Consider the following 20,529-nt stretch of genomic DNA (forward strand, 5'->3'; position numbering starts at 1 on the left):
TGACCAATTTCTGGGGATATGTCATCGATAGTTAAGTACCAGTAAACCACTTTAATATTTTATTTTTGTATTTTATATTGTAATTCTAGACAAAAGTTGTGTGGGCTAAATACAATTGATGTCGAAATAACCCCAATATGGAAGCTACTATTTAAGGAGGTAAGATTTTGCAATAGCATGCACCCCTCTTCAGTATATGTCATATAAAAGTATATCCTTGTATGAAATGTAGTCCAGTGACTATGAAGTATTGTATGTCTTTGGTAACAGCACACCAAATTATTTAATTGAACCTTTCACTATTTAAAGGCAACTGTATCTTCACTACAAAGAATCATAGTTGGCCCACAAGGTTTGTTTCTGCTCAGATTGCAATACTGGTACTCAAAGTTTTTTGTAAATATGCACGGTGGTAAGATATTGTGCAGTAATCCAGATCTGGGGGTATCTGCAATGTGTTGTAATGTTATGCATTTCATGTTTTTGGCCGTAAGAACCAGTCAGTAGCGGTATGGATAGCAAAAGATTTGTAGAACCAGGGCTATCCACCCAGTTCCTCCCGTATTGGTAGCAGTGGGCTGTTCCTGTTTCTGGCCAGGAGTGGGAGTTAGAGAGTATCTATAGTGAGGAGAGGAAGCGGACTGCAGAGCTCCTCCTCCTGTTACCTATACAGGATTTTTCAGAGAGACCAACACCATACAGCTCCAAGAAAACACTTGAACCAGACATTAGAGTTATCAGTAGAAAACTATGTTACAGACCCTGCTGCAAGGCGAGGAACTGCGACTCACACAACCATCACCCAAAACTACCACTAGTCCAGATAGTTCAAATTTGACCAGATAGTGGACACCTATACCCACAAGTGCCCAATTGCAGTCATCCAACCTGTCACTGATATAACAAGGGATGGCAGAAGATGAAAAGTTTCCGCATCTTGCTGACTGCCCTGTAGCTGTTGCGGACCCATATGGAGAAAGTCGCATGGAAGAGGAAGTGGAGGATGAAGAGGAGAATAAGGAGATATCACTGGAGGAAGAGAAAGAGAAGGAGGAGTCACTTGTGTAGGAGGATGATGCTGCTGATGATGAAGACACTGGCCATGATTACCAGCAGGGCCGATTCTAGCTCTTCTGCTGCCTAAGGCAAAAATTTAAATGGTGCCCCTCACACAAAAAAAATAGTACGAAAGCCAAACCAAACACGAGACTATCCTGCCAGATCTGGGGCGGTACAAGTACAGATAATGTTGTTGATATCACCGGCAGTCCTATGTAACATCACAGGTAACACAGGTAAACCACAGATAACATTAGTGCTGATAATGTGGTAGTGTTACCTGCATTCCTATGTAAAACAACAGATAACACTAGTGTAGATCATGTGATAGTGTTACCTACGTCCTTAGTGTGCCTCCCTGTACCTCTCCCATGGAACTCTATGCTGGTGGCGCTGCCTCCTCCTCCTTCTTCTTCTTGCCCCGCACAGAACATTCTAGGAAGTGCAGATAATGCTGGGTTAACCGCTAACCCAAAAAAATGCACAATAGGGTTATAGGAGACTAAGTACCTGGGGTATGTCATTGGCTGCAGACTTATCAAACCTCAAGTGAATAAAATAGAGGCAATTCGGAATTGGCCCGACCTGTCAACACTAGGCAAGTAAAGTCATTCCTAGGAATGGTGGGTTATTACATGAGGTTTATTCCCCACTTTGCTACAGTGACCGCACCATTGACAGGGCTCTTGAAGGGACGCCTTCATAGTACAGACTGACGCCTCCGAAGTAAGCCTCGGTGTGGTATTGTCTCAGGAAGTCAATGGGGAGGAGCATCTCGTTGTCTTCCTAAGCTGCAAGCTTACCCCAGCCGAAACCAGGTACAGTATAGTGGAGAGAAGGTGCTTGGCTATCAAGTTGGCACTCGAGTCTCTCCGCTACTATTTTTTGGGGAGAAAATTCCGCCTGGTGACTGACCACTCCCCTCTCAAGTGGTTGAGCTGGGCCAAAGAGAGAAATGCCCAAGTCACCAGGTGGTTCCTGTCCTTACAGAACTTTAAGTTCTCTGTAGAACACAGGGCAGGCCGGTTACAGGGAAGCGCAAATGCCCTGTCCGGGGTATACTGTATGGCATGTGTTTACCCCCTCAAGATTGAACAAAGGAGGAGGTATGTAAGAAGGTACAAGGAATCATCGTGGATGATAGATATGTGGAGGCCAGGAACCTCGGTGGAGTAAGAGCCAGTTTTCATGTGTCATCAGCAGTTTCTGTTTGACACTTTGCTATTTAGTATGGCTGTAAATAGCTGATCCGGGACGGCTCTTACTGGGAGTAGTCAAAGTGCTGGTTAGGTGACTACTCCCCACGTTCTAGGCTGTGTTTAGTCAGGCCTATAAAAAACAGCCAGGTATGTCAGGTGTGGGGAATGATCTCTCTGTGACATTGGAGCTCTGGCAAGCTCTGTACAGGGATCTGAGCCTTGTGCCAGGCTGGAGGCCTGAATCCGGGAGGACTGCTCTGTTCTGAGCTATGCCGATCGGGTGTGGATTGACACCCAGGACAAAAGGTGACTGTTTTTTTTTTAGGGCTATCTGGGTGTGAACTAACACCAATACTGCAACTGACCTGTTGTAGTGTGTACTTCCAACAAGTGTGAATAAACACTTAAGTTTTTGAGTTATAAACTGGTCTTTGCCTCTATACTGCATCCGTTTGTCCTGACTACCAGAGCGAGTCCCCACACTTCCTTATGGTAGTAATGCCCACTGTGCCCCCTTTGCAGTAGTAATGCCCACTGTGTCCCCCTTATGGTTGTAATGCCTACTATGCCCCCTTTGTAGTAGTAATGCCCACTGTGCCCCCTTTGTAGTAGTAATGCCCCTTTTGCCTCCTTATGGTAGTAATGCCCATGGTGCCCCCTTTGTAGTAGTAATGCCCTCTCCCCTCTGTTCTGTGCCCCACTTGTAGTATTAATGCCCTCTCTCTGTTTAAAAAAAAAAAACACAGTACCTACTCACCTCGTCTCCGTTCCTGAAGCTCACAGTCCTCTCTACCCTGGAGAAACAGATCGCTCTGCAGCACTGTGTGGGTGGAGCTTATGCAGATTTCCAGGCTGCAGGCTTCTCCCACACAGGCCGGCAGCATGATCCGTGCCTGCAGGTTGAATGGAGGAGCAGGGAGAATTCTCCCTGCTTCACCATTGTGTGCGCTGCTGGCCTGAAGAAGGGGAGGAGCGCGGGGAGCTGAGTGGTTGGTGAGTGACAGGGCCGCAGCTCCCAGCACTCCAGGAGGGGAAGGGTGTTGCAGCTTTAAGGGAACACTGGCAGCATCCACTAGCACTGTTTAACTGCTGTGTGGAAGCCGCCCCCTCAAAAATAGTGAAAACTGCTGCCTGAGGCGAGATTCTTAACTCACCTCATGGCAGTCATGTTATGACTGGGGAGTGGAGTCGGAGAGAACTGTGGCCTCAGGCACACTTGCAAGTATGGGAAGCTAAATTCTTGTTTGCTTATGTACTGAAAGACATATCTTTAGCATCAAGAAATCTGAATAAAAATAGATAGCCATACTTTTAGACTTTACTGTCAAAGCAAAATGTGTAAATGTTTTCCTGTTACCGAAAGGGAGGTGCTTTATTACCAGCATATACTGTGCATGCAGCTTGTCATAGCCTTCAGTGAGAACCTGCTACCTCGGTGTCTGACCAGGAGCTCCCTCTCCGCCTCCTGCTGAGTCAACCACCTCTCACAGACTATGCTACCTCAAGCAGTAGAAGCCTCAGCAGCAGTACTGCTAGCAGCCATTTCAGTCTCATGAACAGTTCTTTCATATGCTGCCCCAGGCTGACGCAAAACAGAAAACAGAATCATCCTGTCTGAACAAACAGGTTCAGTCCTACCTGGCCTGTGACTTTTCTCCTGCATATACCTTGATCCCTGACCCCATGAAGATTGGAACAGTGACTGGAACTGGCTCAGTTTGTTCTAGCTGTAAGGTATTGTCCAGCCTCCAGTGTCATCTCAGACAGGATTTTCAGCATGGCAGGTAGTGTTGGCACACCCAAATGGACAAAGTTGATTTCTGCCAATGTACAAAACATTACTTTTGTCTAAGTAAATGAGGCATGGATCAGTGAGGATTTTCAGACACCTCCAGCTAAAGCTGATGAATAGATCTGTCATTGCTGATGAGAGCTTTTTATCACCGGCCCCAGCATGCCACTGCCGCTGTATGCCGGCCTACCATCATGTTCTGTACCATAATCTTGCTCCTGCCTCTGCAGCAGTTGCTGCTCCCCACTGCTAATGCCCGTACTGCCATGCCTATTACTCTTACTGCCACTTACATTAATGCTACTGCCTATTCCATTTGCCCTACTGTCACCACCATTACCCCTACACAGCCACTACTACTACTACCCCAACACAGCTGCACACACATCTACTGGTCTATTCCATTTTTGCTGCTAATGCTGGTGCTACTATTGCTGTCAGCTATTACCCTTACACAACTTAACTATTTAATATCCACACTGTACTGCTGCTGCTCCCAAATAAAAAAAGAACAAGCCAATATTTTTTTCGGACAATTAATACTTGTGTGTGCATAAACATGGGCAGGCATACTGCTCCCAATAACAAATAATTTTTGGAGGGAACATGGATAGCAATCTAGAAACATATATTGCTTAGGCACCCTTCTTTAAGGGAGGGTGCCTTAAATACCCCGGGAAAGAATTAGGGTGCATGTATGCAGATCCTTTAAGAGTTTAAGAGTCACAGGGAGCATGTATGTGTACCCTAGAGACAGGATGGGGAAGCTTATGAAAGGAAGGAAGGGGAACATGGAACTCTGGCTGCTAGGCCCACTGCTTTAGGGCAGCAAAAAATTTGCAGGTCTGGACTGCAGGAACTACAGCAGCAAGGTGAGTAGAGTGGCACGCCAGCCCAGAGACTCGTGTCAATAGGTTATTGGTTTACTTGAAAACATGGGGCCCCGATCCTAGGGGAGGGCCGTAGCATTAAGGTTAACAGCATAGATCAGAGCTTACTTCAACCCAGGCTGTGAAGTAGGAGACCTTTAGGCCTCTTTCACACAACCGTTTTTTTTTTCTGTTTACGGGTCGTTTTTTGCGTTCCGTATACGGTCCGTATACAGAACCATTCATTTCAATGGTTCCGCAAAAAAAAACAGAATGTACTCGTATGCATTCCGTTTCCGTATTTCCGTTTTTTCGTTCCATTGAAAGATAGAACATGTCCTATTATTGCCCTCAGATAGGATTAGGTGGCTGTGTCTTCGCCAATGCCATTAACCATTACCACACCACACTATTAAATAATGCGGGCGCAGTTGCGCCTGCCAGGCTTGAGCAGGTATATGTGTGAATAGGGAAGATGCTGAGATCCGGCAGTAGCTCACACACACAGATGAAATAACTCCAGTAATACAGACCCCTCAGATAGGATTAGGTGGCTGTGTCTTCGCCAAAATGCCATTAACCATTACCACACCACACTATTAAATAATGCAGCGGCGCCTGCCAGGCTTGAGCAGGTATATGTGTGAATAGGGAAGATGCTGAGATCCGGCAGTAGCTCACACACACAGATGAAATAACTCCAGTAATATAGACCCCTCAGATAGGATTAGGTGGCTGTGTCTTCGCCAAAATGCCATTAACCATTACCACACCACACTATTAAATAATGCAGCTGCGCCTGCCAGGCTTGAGCAGGTATATGTGTGAATAGGGAAGATGCTGAGATCCGGCTGTACCTCACAGTGAGGTACAGCCAGATCTCAGCATCTTCTCTAATCCATATTCACACATATACCTGCTCAAGCCTGGGAGGCGCAGCTGCATTATTTAAAGGGATTCTGTAAGATTTAACCCCTTTAACCTAAGCATATGCTCATGTCCAGACTAATAAAAAGAATCCTAAGCTGGCCTTATTAAACCTCACTGTGGCTCTATTTGCCCAAAAAACAGGTTTTTATAACCTGTCAATCACTTACTTAAGGTGCCCAAGGGGAGGTCCGTTAATACAGGGTGCCCAGCCGCACCCCTCGCCGTCCAGGTGCCCAGCGTCGCCTTCCCTGTCTTCAGCGCCGCCTTCTACAGCTCAGCGCCACCTCCGCAATCCTCCCCGTCCCTCTGCCAGATCCTGTGCCTGCGCACTAGGCTCAGCCTGATGCGCCCGTGCGGACTCCTGGCCGCGGCAGGCTCGGGATCTGGCAGAGGGACGGGGAGGATTGCGGAGGCAGCGCTGAGCTGTAGAAGGCGGCGCTGAAGACAGGGAAGGCGGCGCTGGGCAACGGACGGCAAGGGGTGCGGCTGGGCACCCTGTATTAACGGACCTCACCTTGGGCACCTTAAGTAAGTGATTGACAGGTTATAAAAATCATTTTTTTGGGCAAATAGAGCCACAGTGAGGTTTAATAAGGCCAGCATAGGATTCTTCTTATTAGTCTGGACATGAGCATATGTTTAGGTTAGAGGGGTTAAATCTGATGACAGAATCCCTTTAATAGTGTGGTGTGGGGATGTTGGGGTGGGAGGTCCGAGAGGTATGTGGGGGTGGGAGATCCGGGAGGGGGGGGCCCATAATTTTTTTTTGCTATGGGGCCCAGTCATTTCTAGCTACGCCCCTGCCGGGTATTGCTTATTCAAGTACTGAGTCTTCTCGGAAATGTCTGCCCAGTCCTAGTTCAGACACCAAGATCAATTGGTGCAAATGGAACTGATCAGTGCAAAGAAAAATGCAAATTTAATGCTTTGTTCTCCAGCTGCATTACCCACATTCAAATGGGTAATGGGAAATGATTGTCTGTTGGCATTTGACCATACTATACAGGTGGTGCCCATACTGTTTTAGGTGCCACTTTGTTTAGTTACACAAAGTTTCACAATTTTTTATTTTATTTTTGAATAGAAAAGTCAATGGGAAAACGTTTAAACATAACACATGAAGAGCAAGTTCAAATTTGGGGAAAAAACAGGAAATGTCACTTCAAAAACACCTTTTCTAGAGCATTTTATAATTTCCTTTTGGCCAACATGTAACATCTGACTCCCCAAAAAAGAAAAAAGCCTGTCACATTGCTGTTCACTGTGACACTTGTTGACTTGTAGGCTGGCTATATGCTCTCTTGCATACTGACTGCTAGCTGTGGCCGTCTTAGGCCAAATGCACACGACCGTGGAACACGGACGTGAGCGGTTCTTGGTATCCCGGCCTGGCATCCTGCTGACAGCAGGAGCGCACGGCGTCATTGGTTGCTATGACGTTGTGCGCTTTATGTATCATATGAGTGTATTACTGTAGTGCAGCGGCGGCATGAAGCACACGGCGTTATAGCAACCAAAGACGTTGTGTGCTCCTGCTGTCAGCAGGATGCCAGGCCGGGATACCGTGTTCCACGGCCGTGTGCATTCGGCCTTAGTGTGTGAGCTGTGTCCTGTGATTCTCCTTGTGCTTATATCGCAGTGTGGTTCATTGTGACACTCACTGCCACCCTGCTATTTAGATCTTTGTGCAATATGCCTGGGAGTTCAGTATTTCTCCAGGAATGCCGATTGAAGTGTGCTTTCTCTTCTGACCAGTGGCTTTGTTACTCCACCCTCCCATTCATTAAATGGGTTGTCTTACTTCAGCAAATGTAATTTATCATGTAGAGAAAGTGAATACAAGGCACTTACTAATGTATTGTGACTGTCCATATTCCCTCTTTTGCTGGCTCGATTCATTTTTCCATCACGTTATGCACTGCTCATTTCCATGGTTACGGCCACCTTGCAATCCATCAGCGTGACTGTGCTTACACACTATAGGAAAAAGCACCAGCCCATGTGCGCTCCCAAGGTCCCAGCCACCAGAGAGGTCGGCACTTTTTCCTATAGTGTGCAAGCACAGCCACCGCTGCTGGATTGCAGGGTGGTCGTAACCATGGAAACGAGAAGTGTATAATGTGATGGAAAAATTAATCCAGCCAGCAAAGGAGGGAATATGGATAATAATAAAACATTAGTAAGTGCCTTGTATTAGCAGGAAAAAAGTGGAATGTTATGCAATGGCCAAGTTAATCCCCTGACCTGAATCTGATTGAGCATGCATTTCACTTGCTGAAGACAAAACTGAAGGGAAAATTCCCCAAGAACAAGCAGGAACTGAAGACAGTTGCAGTAGAGGCCTGGCAGAGCATCACCAGGGATGAAACCCAGCGTCTGGTGATGTCTATGCCTTCCAGACTTCAGGCTGTAACTGACTGCAAAGGATTTGCAACCAAGTATTAAAAAGTGAAAGTTTGATTTATGATTATTATTCTGTCCCATTACTAGTGGGAGGCTCATATGCAAACTGTTGCAATTCCTGCACCGTTCACCTGATTTGGATGTAAATACCCTCAAATTAAAGCTGACAGTCTGCAGTTAAATACATCTAGTTTGTTTAATTTCAAATCCATTGTGGTGGTGTATAGAGCCAAAAAATTTAGAATTGTGTTGATGTCCCAATATTTATGGACCTTACTGTATGTCTGCAACCATCCTGAAAAGGGCTGTCCACCTATTTCTCAAACCCCCAAATATGGCTAGACCCACAGTAATACTTACATGATTCCCGCTACTCCATTGCTCCGACGCTGGCTCTGATAGTTCTGGGTCTCCCAGCATCAACATTATGTTTGAAATGGGGCACATGATTTCTGCAGCATATTACTGGCTGCAGCAGTGATGTCTCACCTGTGCAGCACATGACCCAGTCATATTCCACATGGGTGATGTGACTGCTACTAGTCATTCACTGCAGAGGTCACATGCCCCACGTGAAAATGAATGTTGATGCTGGGAGACCAGGCACCTGCAGAACTGGTATCTTTCAAAGCAACAGAGCTGGAACTAAACGGCATGGATCATCACTGAGAGTTTGGCGACAGTGGGAGGGTCTAAAAAAAGTGGACAACCCTTTTAAAGATACGCACCACATGTCTCATTCACACGTCAGTGATTTCCATCAGTGGTTTTGAGCCAAAACCAGGTGCATCTCTAAACACAGAACAGGAGCAGATCTTTCCCTTATAACATAGTACTATAATTTTCTATTTCTTTCTTTTTACAGGTATTAAACCCAATTTACGGTTTTTCAGTTTACTCAATAAGTATCTGGCTTGTAAATAATTATTTAGAGTTTTCCATAATCATATTACTGTTGAGTATTATATCTCTTTTTTCAACAACTTATTTATTGAGAAAGGTGAGGATTTTAATGTTATTTTCTTAATCTATTTAAAGTTTGCGATGAGAAACATTTTGTGGCCTTATCGGCATGGGTATAGAGACTCATTTCTGGTAACTCAGAGTTTATATACTTCACTTTAGGCCCCATTCACACAACCCTATTTTTTGTTCCGCATTTTTAGTTGATAGGTTGCGGACTCTTTCATTTCAATGGCTCTGCAAAAAATGCGGACAGAACACAGTATGTCCATTCCATAGCCCGGCAAAAAAAGATATAACATGTCCTATTCTTGTCCGTTTTGCGGACAACGATAGGCATTATTACAATGGATCCGCATGGGTGCAACATGGACGTCACATGCACGTCATCTGGATTTTTTGCAGTTCCATATTTTGCGGACCACCAAATCCATACGGTCGTGTGAATAAACCCTTAGGCTGGGTTCACACGGGCATTGCGGGAAAAGATGCGGGTGCATTGCGGGAACATGCAAGATTTTTCCCCGCAAATGCAAAGCGTTTTAATGCGTTTTGCACACGTGTGAGAAAAATCTGCATTTTTGGTACCCAGACCCGAACCCGGACTTCTTCACAGAAGTTCGTGTTTGGGTTCAGTATTCTGTAATTTTTATTATTTTATAACATGTTATAAGGGAAAATAATAACATTCTATAATACAGAATGCTTAGTAGAAGGTCAATTGAGGGTTAAAAAAAATAAATAAAATCAATTCACCTCCTCCAATTGATTGTGTAGCTGCCGGTCTCCTGTTCTTTCTTCAGGACCTGTCAAAGGACCTCTGGTGACGTCACTGAGCTCATCACACGGTCCATCACCATGGTGATGGATCATGTGATGTATCATGTGATGAGCACAGTGATGTCACCACAGGTCCTTTGACAGGTCCTGAAGAAAGAACAGGAGACCGGCAGCTACGCGATCAATTGGAGGAGGTGAGTTAATTTTATATATTTTTTTTAACCCTCAATTGACCTTCTACTAAGCATTCTGTATTAAAGAATGCTATTATTTTCCCTTATAACCATGTTATAAGGGAAAATAATACAGTGAATAGACTTTCATCTTAGCAACCATGCGTGAAAATCGCACCGCATCCGCACTTGCTTTTCAGATGCTTGCGATTTTCACGCAGCCCCATTCACTTCTATGGAGCCTCCGTTGCGTGAAAAACGCACAATATAGAGCATGCTGTGATTTTCACGCAACACACAAGTGATGCGTGAAAATCACAGCTCATGTGCACAGCCCCATAGAAATGAATGGGTCCGGCTTCATTGCGGGTGCAATGCGTTCACCTCACGCATTGCACCCGAGTGGAAATCTCACCCGTGTGAACCCAGCCTTAAACTGTAATAGATCTAATTGATGGATGTGATCTAGTGAAAGTGACTTCTTGTATAGTCTCAAGATTTTCTTTAGTTGATCCGATATTTACATTTTTCATTTTGACTTATGGAAAGGATTTGAGTGCCTTCCAAACAGAGGATGTCTTATTATCATTTTTGGAAAAATTCTCTCAGCTTTCTTTGTGTTTGTATTTGCAATTGGGCTAAGTAATATTATATTCAGCACCCAATTTGCAGTTTTTCTTTTTTAGGTAAAATAAGTATGTTATAAGTCAAGGAGACTAGGACATGGTCGAAAGCAGTATGTTGCCAATTTTTGAATTGTTGTAGAATGAGAGAAAATTTACTGGGAAAAGAATATAGGGGTACATTTATTAAGTCTTAATAAAGCTCTGCACTGGTCGTGGATCCGCTGGAGTTATGAAGAGGAGCCGGCCTCTACATAACTTTGGTAGATCCAGCGCTGCTTCTATATGGGAGACAGCTACCTAGCTGTCTTACATTTAGACCTTTTTCTACGCCTGAAGCAGATGCAGAAAATAGTAAATGAGACGGGCCCACTATCCCGTCCTCTTCCTCACCCATGCCACGCCCCCTTTTTTAGACCCGGCGTGAGCGAGGAAAAGTATCAAATTGAAATCTGCGCCAGAAATACACCTAATATAGGCGTATTTCAGCTTCATAAATGATCCTCATATTCCTTGATAGCAAGTTTTTGTTCTTTTTGTTTTAATTTTATCTTTTTTGTATTTCACTTTTTATTTTTTAGCATTCTATTAAACTACATAATATGGTGGCATCCCACAACAACATAGTGGTTTCTGTGCTTCAAAGGAATGGAGGTAGGTTTTTTTTTTCTTTCTTTTACTGTAAGCCTTTGTTTTATTTTTGCTATTTTTAAAATTTTTAAGTATGATTCATTAAAAATGATAGTTTCCAATAGTCTACAATAGCAATTGGCTCATCGGCCCTTCCAATATAAGGTGTAGTAATTTTCTGCACATTACACGTTAAATCAAACATGTTTAGAATGATAAACCGGTCATTCTAGATTCAGAGAATAGAAAATAGTTTCTGTGATTTCTTAATGTTAATTATCCTAGCATTTCATTTGATGGCATAACGAAGGTGACATAGTTTTATCTTGTCTAATCAACAAAAACCATGTTGTATGTCTGCTCGTCTCAAATTAGAAATATCACCACTGCAAATAGCATTAATGTATGCAATTAATGTCCAATTTTTCAGAAGCTTTGATAGATCCATGAATTCATTCCAAGAATATTCAACCTATCATGACGGTGGTATTGGTTACTTACCGTCCGACCCCTGTCACCCTCCTTTTCCCCATCCCCCCGATAAGCTACCTCCCCCCAGTATCTTATCCCTAACATTCCATAATGAAAATTCAGACACCGGGTTTGGAATAAATCGGCCACAGCAGCCGTCTTTTATTAACATACAAAACATAATATATTAAATAACAATTCCCTCCGAGGGGAGGTCCTTGAAGCCCCTAAACAACTGCAAATACCCCACCGGGTGAGTCATCTTGCCTCCAGCCGTTGTCCACCAGCTCAGAAGCACCACTGAATGGCCCCTTTTAAATCTGCTACCACTGGGAGTCCAGCCCCAACCATGGAGCCCTCCCAGCATCCTCCTCTGTGAATATGACCAACTTCAAGGACCTCCCCCCGCCACTGATGCGAAGACTTGACCGCCTTAAGTCTGTGCATCCCTCCATAACCTCAAAGCCACTTCAATGAATTGCTAGGTTCCACATGTCCAAACCGACTGCATTTAAGTGCACCCCTTTAGACCTCCAAAACCCCCCCACACCCTTCTCAAGCTCCATGTGTCTCACCGCCACCGCCCCATTCCTGGCCATTAAATCGACCCATTGCCCGGTTCACCTTGACTCTTGCCCTGTTCACACCCTCTACTGAACGGGCACCCCTCCACACCATCCTTGGGACTATATCAGACCAGACTGTCACCATCCGCGGGAACAACGCCCATATCCTCTACAGATCAAATTTTATGCCCTGCAATAACTCACGGAACGGAACCAAGAACAAACCAGTAATAACATCTCAGCAGCAACCGCCCTTCCACTCGACCCCAGACCGTTCCCTTACAAACTATTCAAGCGAATGTAGGATTTAAACCGAATAGACTCCCATCGCCCAATCCTTTTTATGATCTCGTCACCCAACCCCCACCTCGCTGCTTCAGTCGCCGCCCTGATTCTAAAGGAATGACTCGAGAACCCTTCAGGACCCAACCCCAGCCGAACCAAACATTTCGAAAAAATCGCTGAAAACTTAAAACGCGACAAAAAGGAGTCATCCCTGTGCGCTAACCACGGCAACATCCTGCTCCTCCTATCCCCCCAACTATGTGCCCGGTGCAAGACTCTGCACCGGGCACATAGCACAACCTGGAATACAAAACAGCACTACTCTCCGCCCCCGTCCCTCCACATCTGTCTTATAGCGGCGAATGATGAATTCCAACCTGTCGTGGAACAACTCCACATCCGCCCTTTGTAGCCCCCCCGCCCGCCGGACCGTCGGGCAAACCAACTCCCCCAAACGTAAAGCCCCAAAAAATGCCAATGAAAAGGCCAACCTAAATAACCGCCCCTCCGAGGCGGAACTACAAACCTCCCCCAACTGCTCCCCCAGCTTCAACAATAACCTAAAGGACACTGGTCTCCTGCTATCTTCCCCCGCCCGGGCCCGACGCCACCCCTTCAACGCCCGCACCACCAAAAATGACTTCGTCACATCTTGCCACTTCCTACACTTAAACCCAAACGCCAGCCCGGCCATGCAACTGTTCATTTTTGCCACTGACCAACCCTCCTCTCTACAGTGACCCACAAACAATAGCATCGGAACCTCCAACTCACCGTCCCCAACCCCCAACTTACTGCACCAATCCTCCCAGTACTTCCACGCTTTCAAGTACATCACCCACGTGCCGGCCGCCAGCGATGCCTGAATGAGACCCGCTACGGTTCTTCCAGTATCGCCCATAGACAACTCGGGCACTCCCTCCCAAATTCTTCCGCGTCTGGTGCCAACTGCCGAAAACGGTCCCACTGTGAACGAGAAAGAGCGTCAGCTATGCCGTTGTCAACCCCTGGCACATGAACCGCCACCACCCACGCATTGATCAACAGACACTCCAACATCAGCCGTTGCAGTAACCGCACCACCAAAACCGATGAGGCCGCCAACCCATTTATCGCCTGCACCACCCCCAGGTTATCACAGTGGAACCGCACCTTTCTGTCCCGGAAAACCTCTCCCCACAATATCACTGCCGCTACAATGGAAAAAAGTTCCAACAATGCCACATTTTTTACCCAACCTCTTTCAACCCAGCTATCCGGCCACCTTCCCGCACACCATTGCCCCCCGCAGTAAACCCCAAAACCCTTGCTCCCCGCCGCGTCCGAAAACAACTCAAAATCAAACGAGTTCACCACATCCCCCATGAATAGAGAGTGACCGTTATAACTTTACAGAAAAGAACTCCACACTTTCAAGTCCGCTCTCAATTCTTTCCCTAAACGAATGTAATGTTGTGGTGCAACCACTCCCGCCGTTGCCATTGCCAACCTTCTACAAAATACCATCCCCATGGGCATAATCCGGCACGCGAAATTGAGCTTACCAAGCAGTGACTGAAGCTCCCGCAACTGCAATTTTTTTAAACGACACGCCCTCGCTAACTCTTCTTTCAAATCAACTAATTTATCTAAGGGCAATCTACATTCCATCCTGTCTGTGTCAATCACTATTCCCAAAAAACTCAACTCTGTAACCGGCCCAACCGTCTTGTCTTTAGCCAACAGGACCCCAAACCCCCCAAACAGCGACTCCAACGTATGTAACAACAATGCGCACACTCTAGAACCCGGGGGACCAATACACAGAAAATCGTCCAGGTAATGAATGATAGATTCACAACCCGACAAATCCGCCACCGCCCACTCCAAAAACGAGCTAAACGCCTCGAAGTATGCGCACGACAGGGAACAACCCATAGGCAAACACCTATCTACGAAAAAATCCCCCCCCCCCAAAAAACACCCCAACAGATGTAAAAAATCCGGATGTACCGGCAGCAACCTAAACGCTGCCTCAATGTCAGTCTTTGCTAGCAGCGCCCCTCTCCCAAATTTCTTAACCCACTGCACTGCCGCATCAAATGAGGTATAAACCACCGAGCACAAGGCCGGGTCTATACCGTCATTGACCGACGAGCCCTTTGGAAAAGACAGATGATGAATAAGCTGAAACTTATTCATCTCCTTCTTCGGAACCACCCCCAATGGTGACACCCGCAAATTCGGCAATGGCGGGTCCAAAAATGGGCCCGCCATCCTGCCGAGACTGACCTCCTTCCTAAGTTTCTCTGCCACTACCTCTGGATGCTCCAACGCTGACCTCAAATTTCTTCTAGACAACTCCGCCTCATTCTGAACAAACGGGATTCTAAACCCCACCGAAAACCCTTCCCTTAATAACGTCGCCGCTTCCCTATCCGGATACCTGTCTAGAAACGGGCCCATCCTTCCCAGACGTACCGGCTCCCCCTTTGCTATTGAAGTTCCCCCCCCCCCTTTGTCTGCTACTCCTAAAGCACCGCGCCGCACCGTGTGACCCCCCACAGACCGAGCACTTGTGCTTAAATTTACACTTAGCCCCGATTTTACAGGTTCCGTCATTAAATGCGAAACAAAGGCCCTTCGCTGAGGCTGATGCAACGTTGGTCTGCCGTCCGCCTCCTGAATCCCCCCAAAAGGACTGGCCCTGTCTAACCTGCGCAGTAACCTTCAACCACAAGGCTATATCCTTATGATCCCACTTTATCTCAGGACGCACCGCCTTCCGCTGCTTGAACTGTTCGTCGTACCGCAACCACGCTATCCCCCCATATACCCTATATGCCTCACCAATTGCATCCAAATAGCAGAACAGCGCCGAACAGCACTCCGACGCCTTCTCCCCTATCACACTTGCCAATATCGCGAACGCCTGCAACCAGTTTGCAAAGGTCTGCGGTATCAGGCGATACCGCCGCTTCTCCTCCTCTTCCTTCTTACCCTATCCAGGTTAAATGTATCCAGAGGGAGCAACGAAAAAATTTCAACATATTACCCCCTCCAGATCTTCTCCCTCACCTCCTGTTTTAAATGCGCCCCCAATGGGCCTTCAAAACATACGTAGACCTCTCCTCTCGCCCTATCGTCCAGTCGTACCGTCCGCTCCTCTGCCGCGCCCCCCGCCTGCGTGTGCACCGACGACACTGCGGACTCAACCCCCGAACTGACCCCCCGACCATGTCTGATCCACCCGAGGGCCCGGACACACCCCACGCCGGCAACGGAGACGTTCCCCCCACACCCCATCCTGCTAGCAAACTCGCCAGCCCCTCAATAACTGCCCTAAACCCCTGCTAAGATCTAACGGGGGCCCCCCAACAGCCCCAGCCCCCCCACTACCTGTGCTAACGTCCCCCATGAGGCCTCACCTGGCTGCCTGGGTGCTGTGACCCCACCAGCCGGAGATCCTGACTCCAGCAGACCGATCCTCCGCGTTGTCGCCTCTTCATCCAGTCCCCTAGCCATGCCCAGGCTAGAGATGTCAGATCTTCCATCCTCCCGGGCTTGCTCAGAGGGGGCGGAGCTTCTTCCTCCCTGCAGCGTGGATACTGAAGACAGGGGCCTGCTGCCGGATGCCGTTGGAGCTGCAGCAGCCCCGTTCCTCCCGACGTCCTGCACACGCTGGGGGGTCTCTACCTCCGATCCTGGGCTGGAGACCCCCGCACCCGGTCCAGCTCCCACACCGTCCATTCCAGAAGACCGAGGTGACCGGGCCCGGCCACCTCGCAGGCTCTGCCTACAGTTCGGATTCCTCCCATGCCGGGGAGTACTGGAGGAAGCGGTCCCCTGGAGGGGCTCTGTTTGCGGCGCTGAGCCCGGGGGGGGTTGAGATGACTGCGGGCTGTAGCGCGCCGGCGACCTGGCCCGCCGCGGCCGGTTCAGTATTGGCTGAGGCACGGCTGGAGCCTCAGCCGCCCTCCGAAGCATCTGCTGCACCTGCTCCTGGATCCATCCCGCACCGCAGACCTCGGCTGCTGCCCTCAGCTGGCTAATGGTCGCCTCCAGCTGCTCCATCTCAGGTACCACTATTTAACCCTTTGACCACTCCCACTACACTTAAACCACCCAATCCCCCCTTACCAAAGCCCCCTGAACCCACCCCCTTTAAACCCAGCCTATCACCCATTACCTGGGGTCTCCCTGAACCAAACCCCCCGTCATGATGGCCTCCCCTAAAGGCTCTGCCCCCCCGTCTGGCCATAACTTTTTACATAATCTGAGGCCATTAATTTTTTACGCTTAAGATGGTCAAACATTTTAGCTGTCAGCTGAGTGATTATTTGGCCAGTTATATCTCTGGCCACAGTTATCTCCCCAAGTAGCTCAGGAAGTTATGCCTGGGAAGTCCCCATACATATTAGATGGTCAGCCAGTCCCATCAAAATTGCCATGTTTGGCTGATATAAATCTTATGTTTATAGCTAACTTTAGAAATCACCTCAATGGATAAATAGCGAAAACACATAATACATTTGATCTTGGTAGCTGTGGAAAAAGCTGTAATCAATAAATTGATACACAAGTCCATAAACATCCTTATAACAATAGAATGGCTGGATACATGCCAAAATATGTCAAAATACAATATGACTCAAAATTTTTGGGATTCATTTTGGGCGAATCACGCATAACGGTACCCACCATTTCACACTTGCGAGAGAAACAGGGCAGGGAGGATGAGCAAAGATAATCACATGACTTGCCCACAATGCTTTGCAGTGACACAGACGCCATTATGAGCTCAACCAATGATGTGATAGGTTGTGTCTGCAATGTCTCTGATAGGCACCAATTACAGACACCAGCTTGCGATTTTAAGGTCTTAAAGGGACAGTGTAGTTATATATTTAGTTAGCTAGATTAAATTACTCGGTACAAAGTCAGATTTTATTAGTAGGGAGAGCATAGGGGCAGTTAGTGTACTGGAAATGGGTGTGCAACAGTGAGGGCAGCTTCTAAAGCTGGTCAAAGATCATTTAAAAAGACAGTACTCTTTATTTCTGTATATGCTAGTAATTTTCTTGTCCAAAAACATATTACAAATCTTCATGTTATAGCAGTGGGTGTGAAACCACTTTGTTAACCAACAGATTTTTGGTTTAGGATTAATCCTAAGGGCATTAATACCCAAGTATTTACCTTTTAAGCCCTATACAGGGATTTAGACATTATTGTAGGTGAGCTACTTCTTGGAGTAGTTTCTGTGAGGATAACATCTATGAGTTATAACAGTGTAGGACACATTGGAGTCAGACAAAATTGTAGTCAGGGACAGGTTGAGATCAGGGATGGCAGAGTTCATGCAATACAGGAATAAGTCCAAGCTCAGGGCAAGCATCGTAAAGGCAAATCTTGTAACAGGGACCAGTCAGGCAGTGAAGAGTCAAAATAAACAGAAGTCAGCTCACAGGCATACAACAGAAAGAACTAATTTTATAGGAACTTAGAAATAAGAAACCTATTGCTGAGGTACCATCTCACTGGGGATTGAAATACTGTACTCAAGGTCGCCAGCCATTGACTAAGGAAGTTTAGGGTGTGCATGCTGAGCCTTTATGGTCCTTTATGGGCAGAGGATGAGAGCCTTTTCTGGCAAGCAGGAGGTATGTCCAGTGTATCAGGTAATGGTAACAGAACAGTGACATCTGTGCCACAGCTGCCACCATAAAGCTTCTATAGTTCATAAGTGATTCATAGACAAATTCCCGGCACCGCCTGCAGCATATATTTCACTGCATATGCTGAACAAATCCACCCCTGTTGCCAAGAAAAACTGTTGCAGTTTTGCTACCATTTACACTTGCGCAATTTAGTGCATTTTAGTGCATCAATACCAGTGTACAATGTATATTTAGAAAGAGACATTTAATTGTTACTCCCAAAAAACTGTTGCAATCTTGCTACTATTTATAATTGTGCAATTGTACGCATTTTAATATGTCATTAAGGCTGGGTTCACACGGGCATTGTGGGTGACGTGCGGGAAAAGATGTGGTGCGTTGCGGTAAAATGCGCAATTTTTCCCCGCGAGTGCAAAGCGTTTTAATGCTTTTTCCCTGCGCGTAAGAAAAATTGGCATGTTTGGTACCCAGACCCGAACCCGGACTTCTTCACAGAAGTTTGGGTTAGGTATTATGTAGATTTTATTATTTTCCCTTATAACATGGTTATAAGGGAAAATAATAGCATTCTTAATACAAAATGCAAGTAAAATGTCCATTGAGGGGTTAAAACTAATAAACAAATTTAACTCGCCCCATCCACTTGGTCGCGTAGCGGATCTCCTCTTCTTTCTTCTTTCTTCAGGACCTGTGTAAAGGACCTTTGATGACATCATTGTGCTCATCACATGGTCCATCACATGATCCATCACCATGGTGATGGATCATGTGATGGACCATGTGATGAGTGCAGTGACATCACCACAGGTCCTTTTCCTCCTGGGCATCAAAGAAGAAGACAGAAGAGAAGCCAGGCTGCGCGAACAAGTGGATGAGGTGAGTTAATTTATTTTTATTTTTTTAACCCCTCTATCACTATTTTACTAAGCATTCTGTATCAAGAATGCTATTATTTTCCCTTATAACCATGTTATAAGGGAAAATAATAATGATCGGGTCCCCATCCCGATCGTCTCCTAGCAACCATGCGTGGAAATCGCACCAGATCCGCACTTGCTTGCGGATGCTTGCGATTTTCAGCCCCATTCACTTCTATGGGGCCTACATTGCATGAAAAATGCAGAATATAGAGCATGCTGCGATTTTTACGCAACGCACAAGTGATGCGTGAAAATCACCGCTCATGTGCACAGCCCCATAGAAATGAATGGGTCCAGATTCAGTGCGGGTGCAATGCGTTCAACTCACGCATTGCACCCGCGCGGAAAACTTGCCCGTGTGAAAGAGGCTTAAGTGTACAGTGTATTCATAGCAGAGGATGTTTAATTGCGCCTGTAATTCTTAGTCAAAAAAACAGGTACAATCTGGCCATTTATAAATGTGCACTTTTCCACATTAATTTGTCGCTACCAGTGTATAGTGTACTGTTTTTATTACAAAAAAACTTGTTGCAATTTTTCTACCATTTAAAAGTGTACAGATAAGCGTATTTTGCAGCATCTCTGAAAACATATAGTTTGACTGTTTCTATTTGTGCTCTTTTTTTCTTCAAAACAAAAAAATTCTATTTAACACAGATTAGCATATTTAACCTGATCTATTAGTCTGTAGGTGAAACCTGTAAGGCTGTGGTCCAATGTAGTCATTTGTCTCCAGAATGTTGGGCATTATTTTATTGTACTGCGTTCAAATTTCATTTTTCTTTCTAAAAAAAATACTGTGACACAACCTGTAGTCAGAGCAACTACCACTCTCATTATTCACTCTGGCTCCTCAAGGGCTCGCTGCAGAGGCATTATGTGGGCTTTATCCTGAAGACATGATGTGGTATGTAATACCACTATTGTTTGTTTCTTTTTGTTTCTTTTTTTTTTTCCTCTTCTTTTTTATTTCAATTATATAAAAACATATACAAAATCACAAAAGTCCAAAAATCCATATTACACCAATGAATAATATAATAACATTTTACCCCAAATACCTACCCCCACCCTTTGGAGAGAGAGAGAGAGAGGGACGAGGAAAAGAAGAAAAAAAAAAAAAAAAAGCACAAACATCCGACCCTAGTATAACCATTTTTTCCATATTTCATCAATTTTTTCAGTTTTTTCAGTATATTTCTCGGT

The 20,529-nt window shown here is 46.0% G+C and overlaps 1 protein-coding gene across 2 annotated transcripts in view; it reads left to right on the top strand.

Annotated features, from left to right (window-relative positions):
• LOC120997968 (probable cation-transporting ATPase 13A5) overlaps positions 1-20,529 on the top strand; it is a 275,887-nt gene that overhangs the window by 65,468 nt on the left and 189,890 nt on the right. For both annotated transcript variants that reach the window (XM_040428353.1, XM_040428354.1), the window contains exons 6-8: positions 90-159; positions 9,118-9,252; positions 11,373-11,445. In XM_040428353.1, coding sequence (XP_040284287.1) covers positions 90-159; positions 9,118-9,252; positions 11,373-11,445 — 278 coding nt within the window. The remainder of the gene's footprint in view (positions 1-89; positions 160-9,117; positions 9,253-11,372; positions 11,446-20,529) is intronic.

This window comes from Bufo bufo, chromosome 4 (assembly GCF_905171765.1).
Source record: "Bufo bufo chromosome 4, aBufBuf1.1, whole genome shotgun sequence".
Lineage (NCBI taxonomy): Eukaryota > Metazoa > Chordata > Amphibia > Anura > Bufonidae > Bufo > Bufo bufo.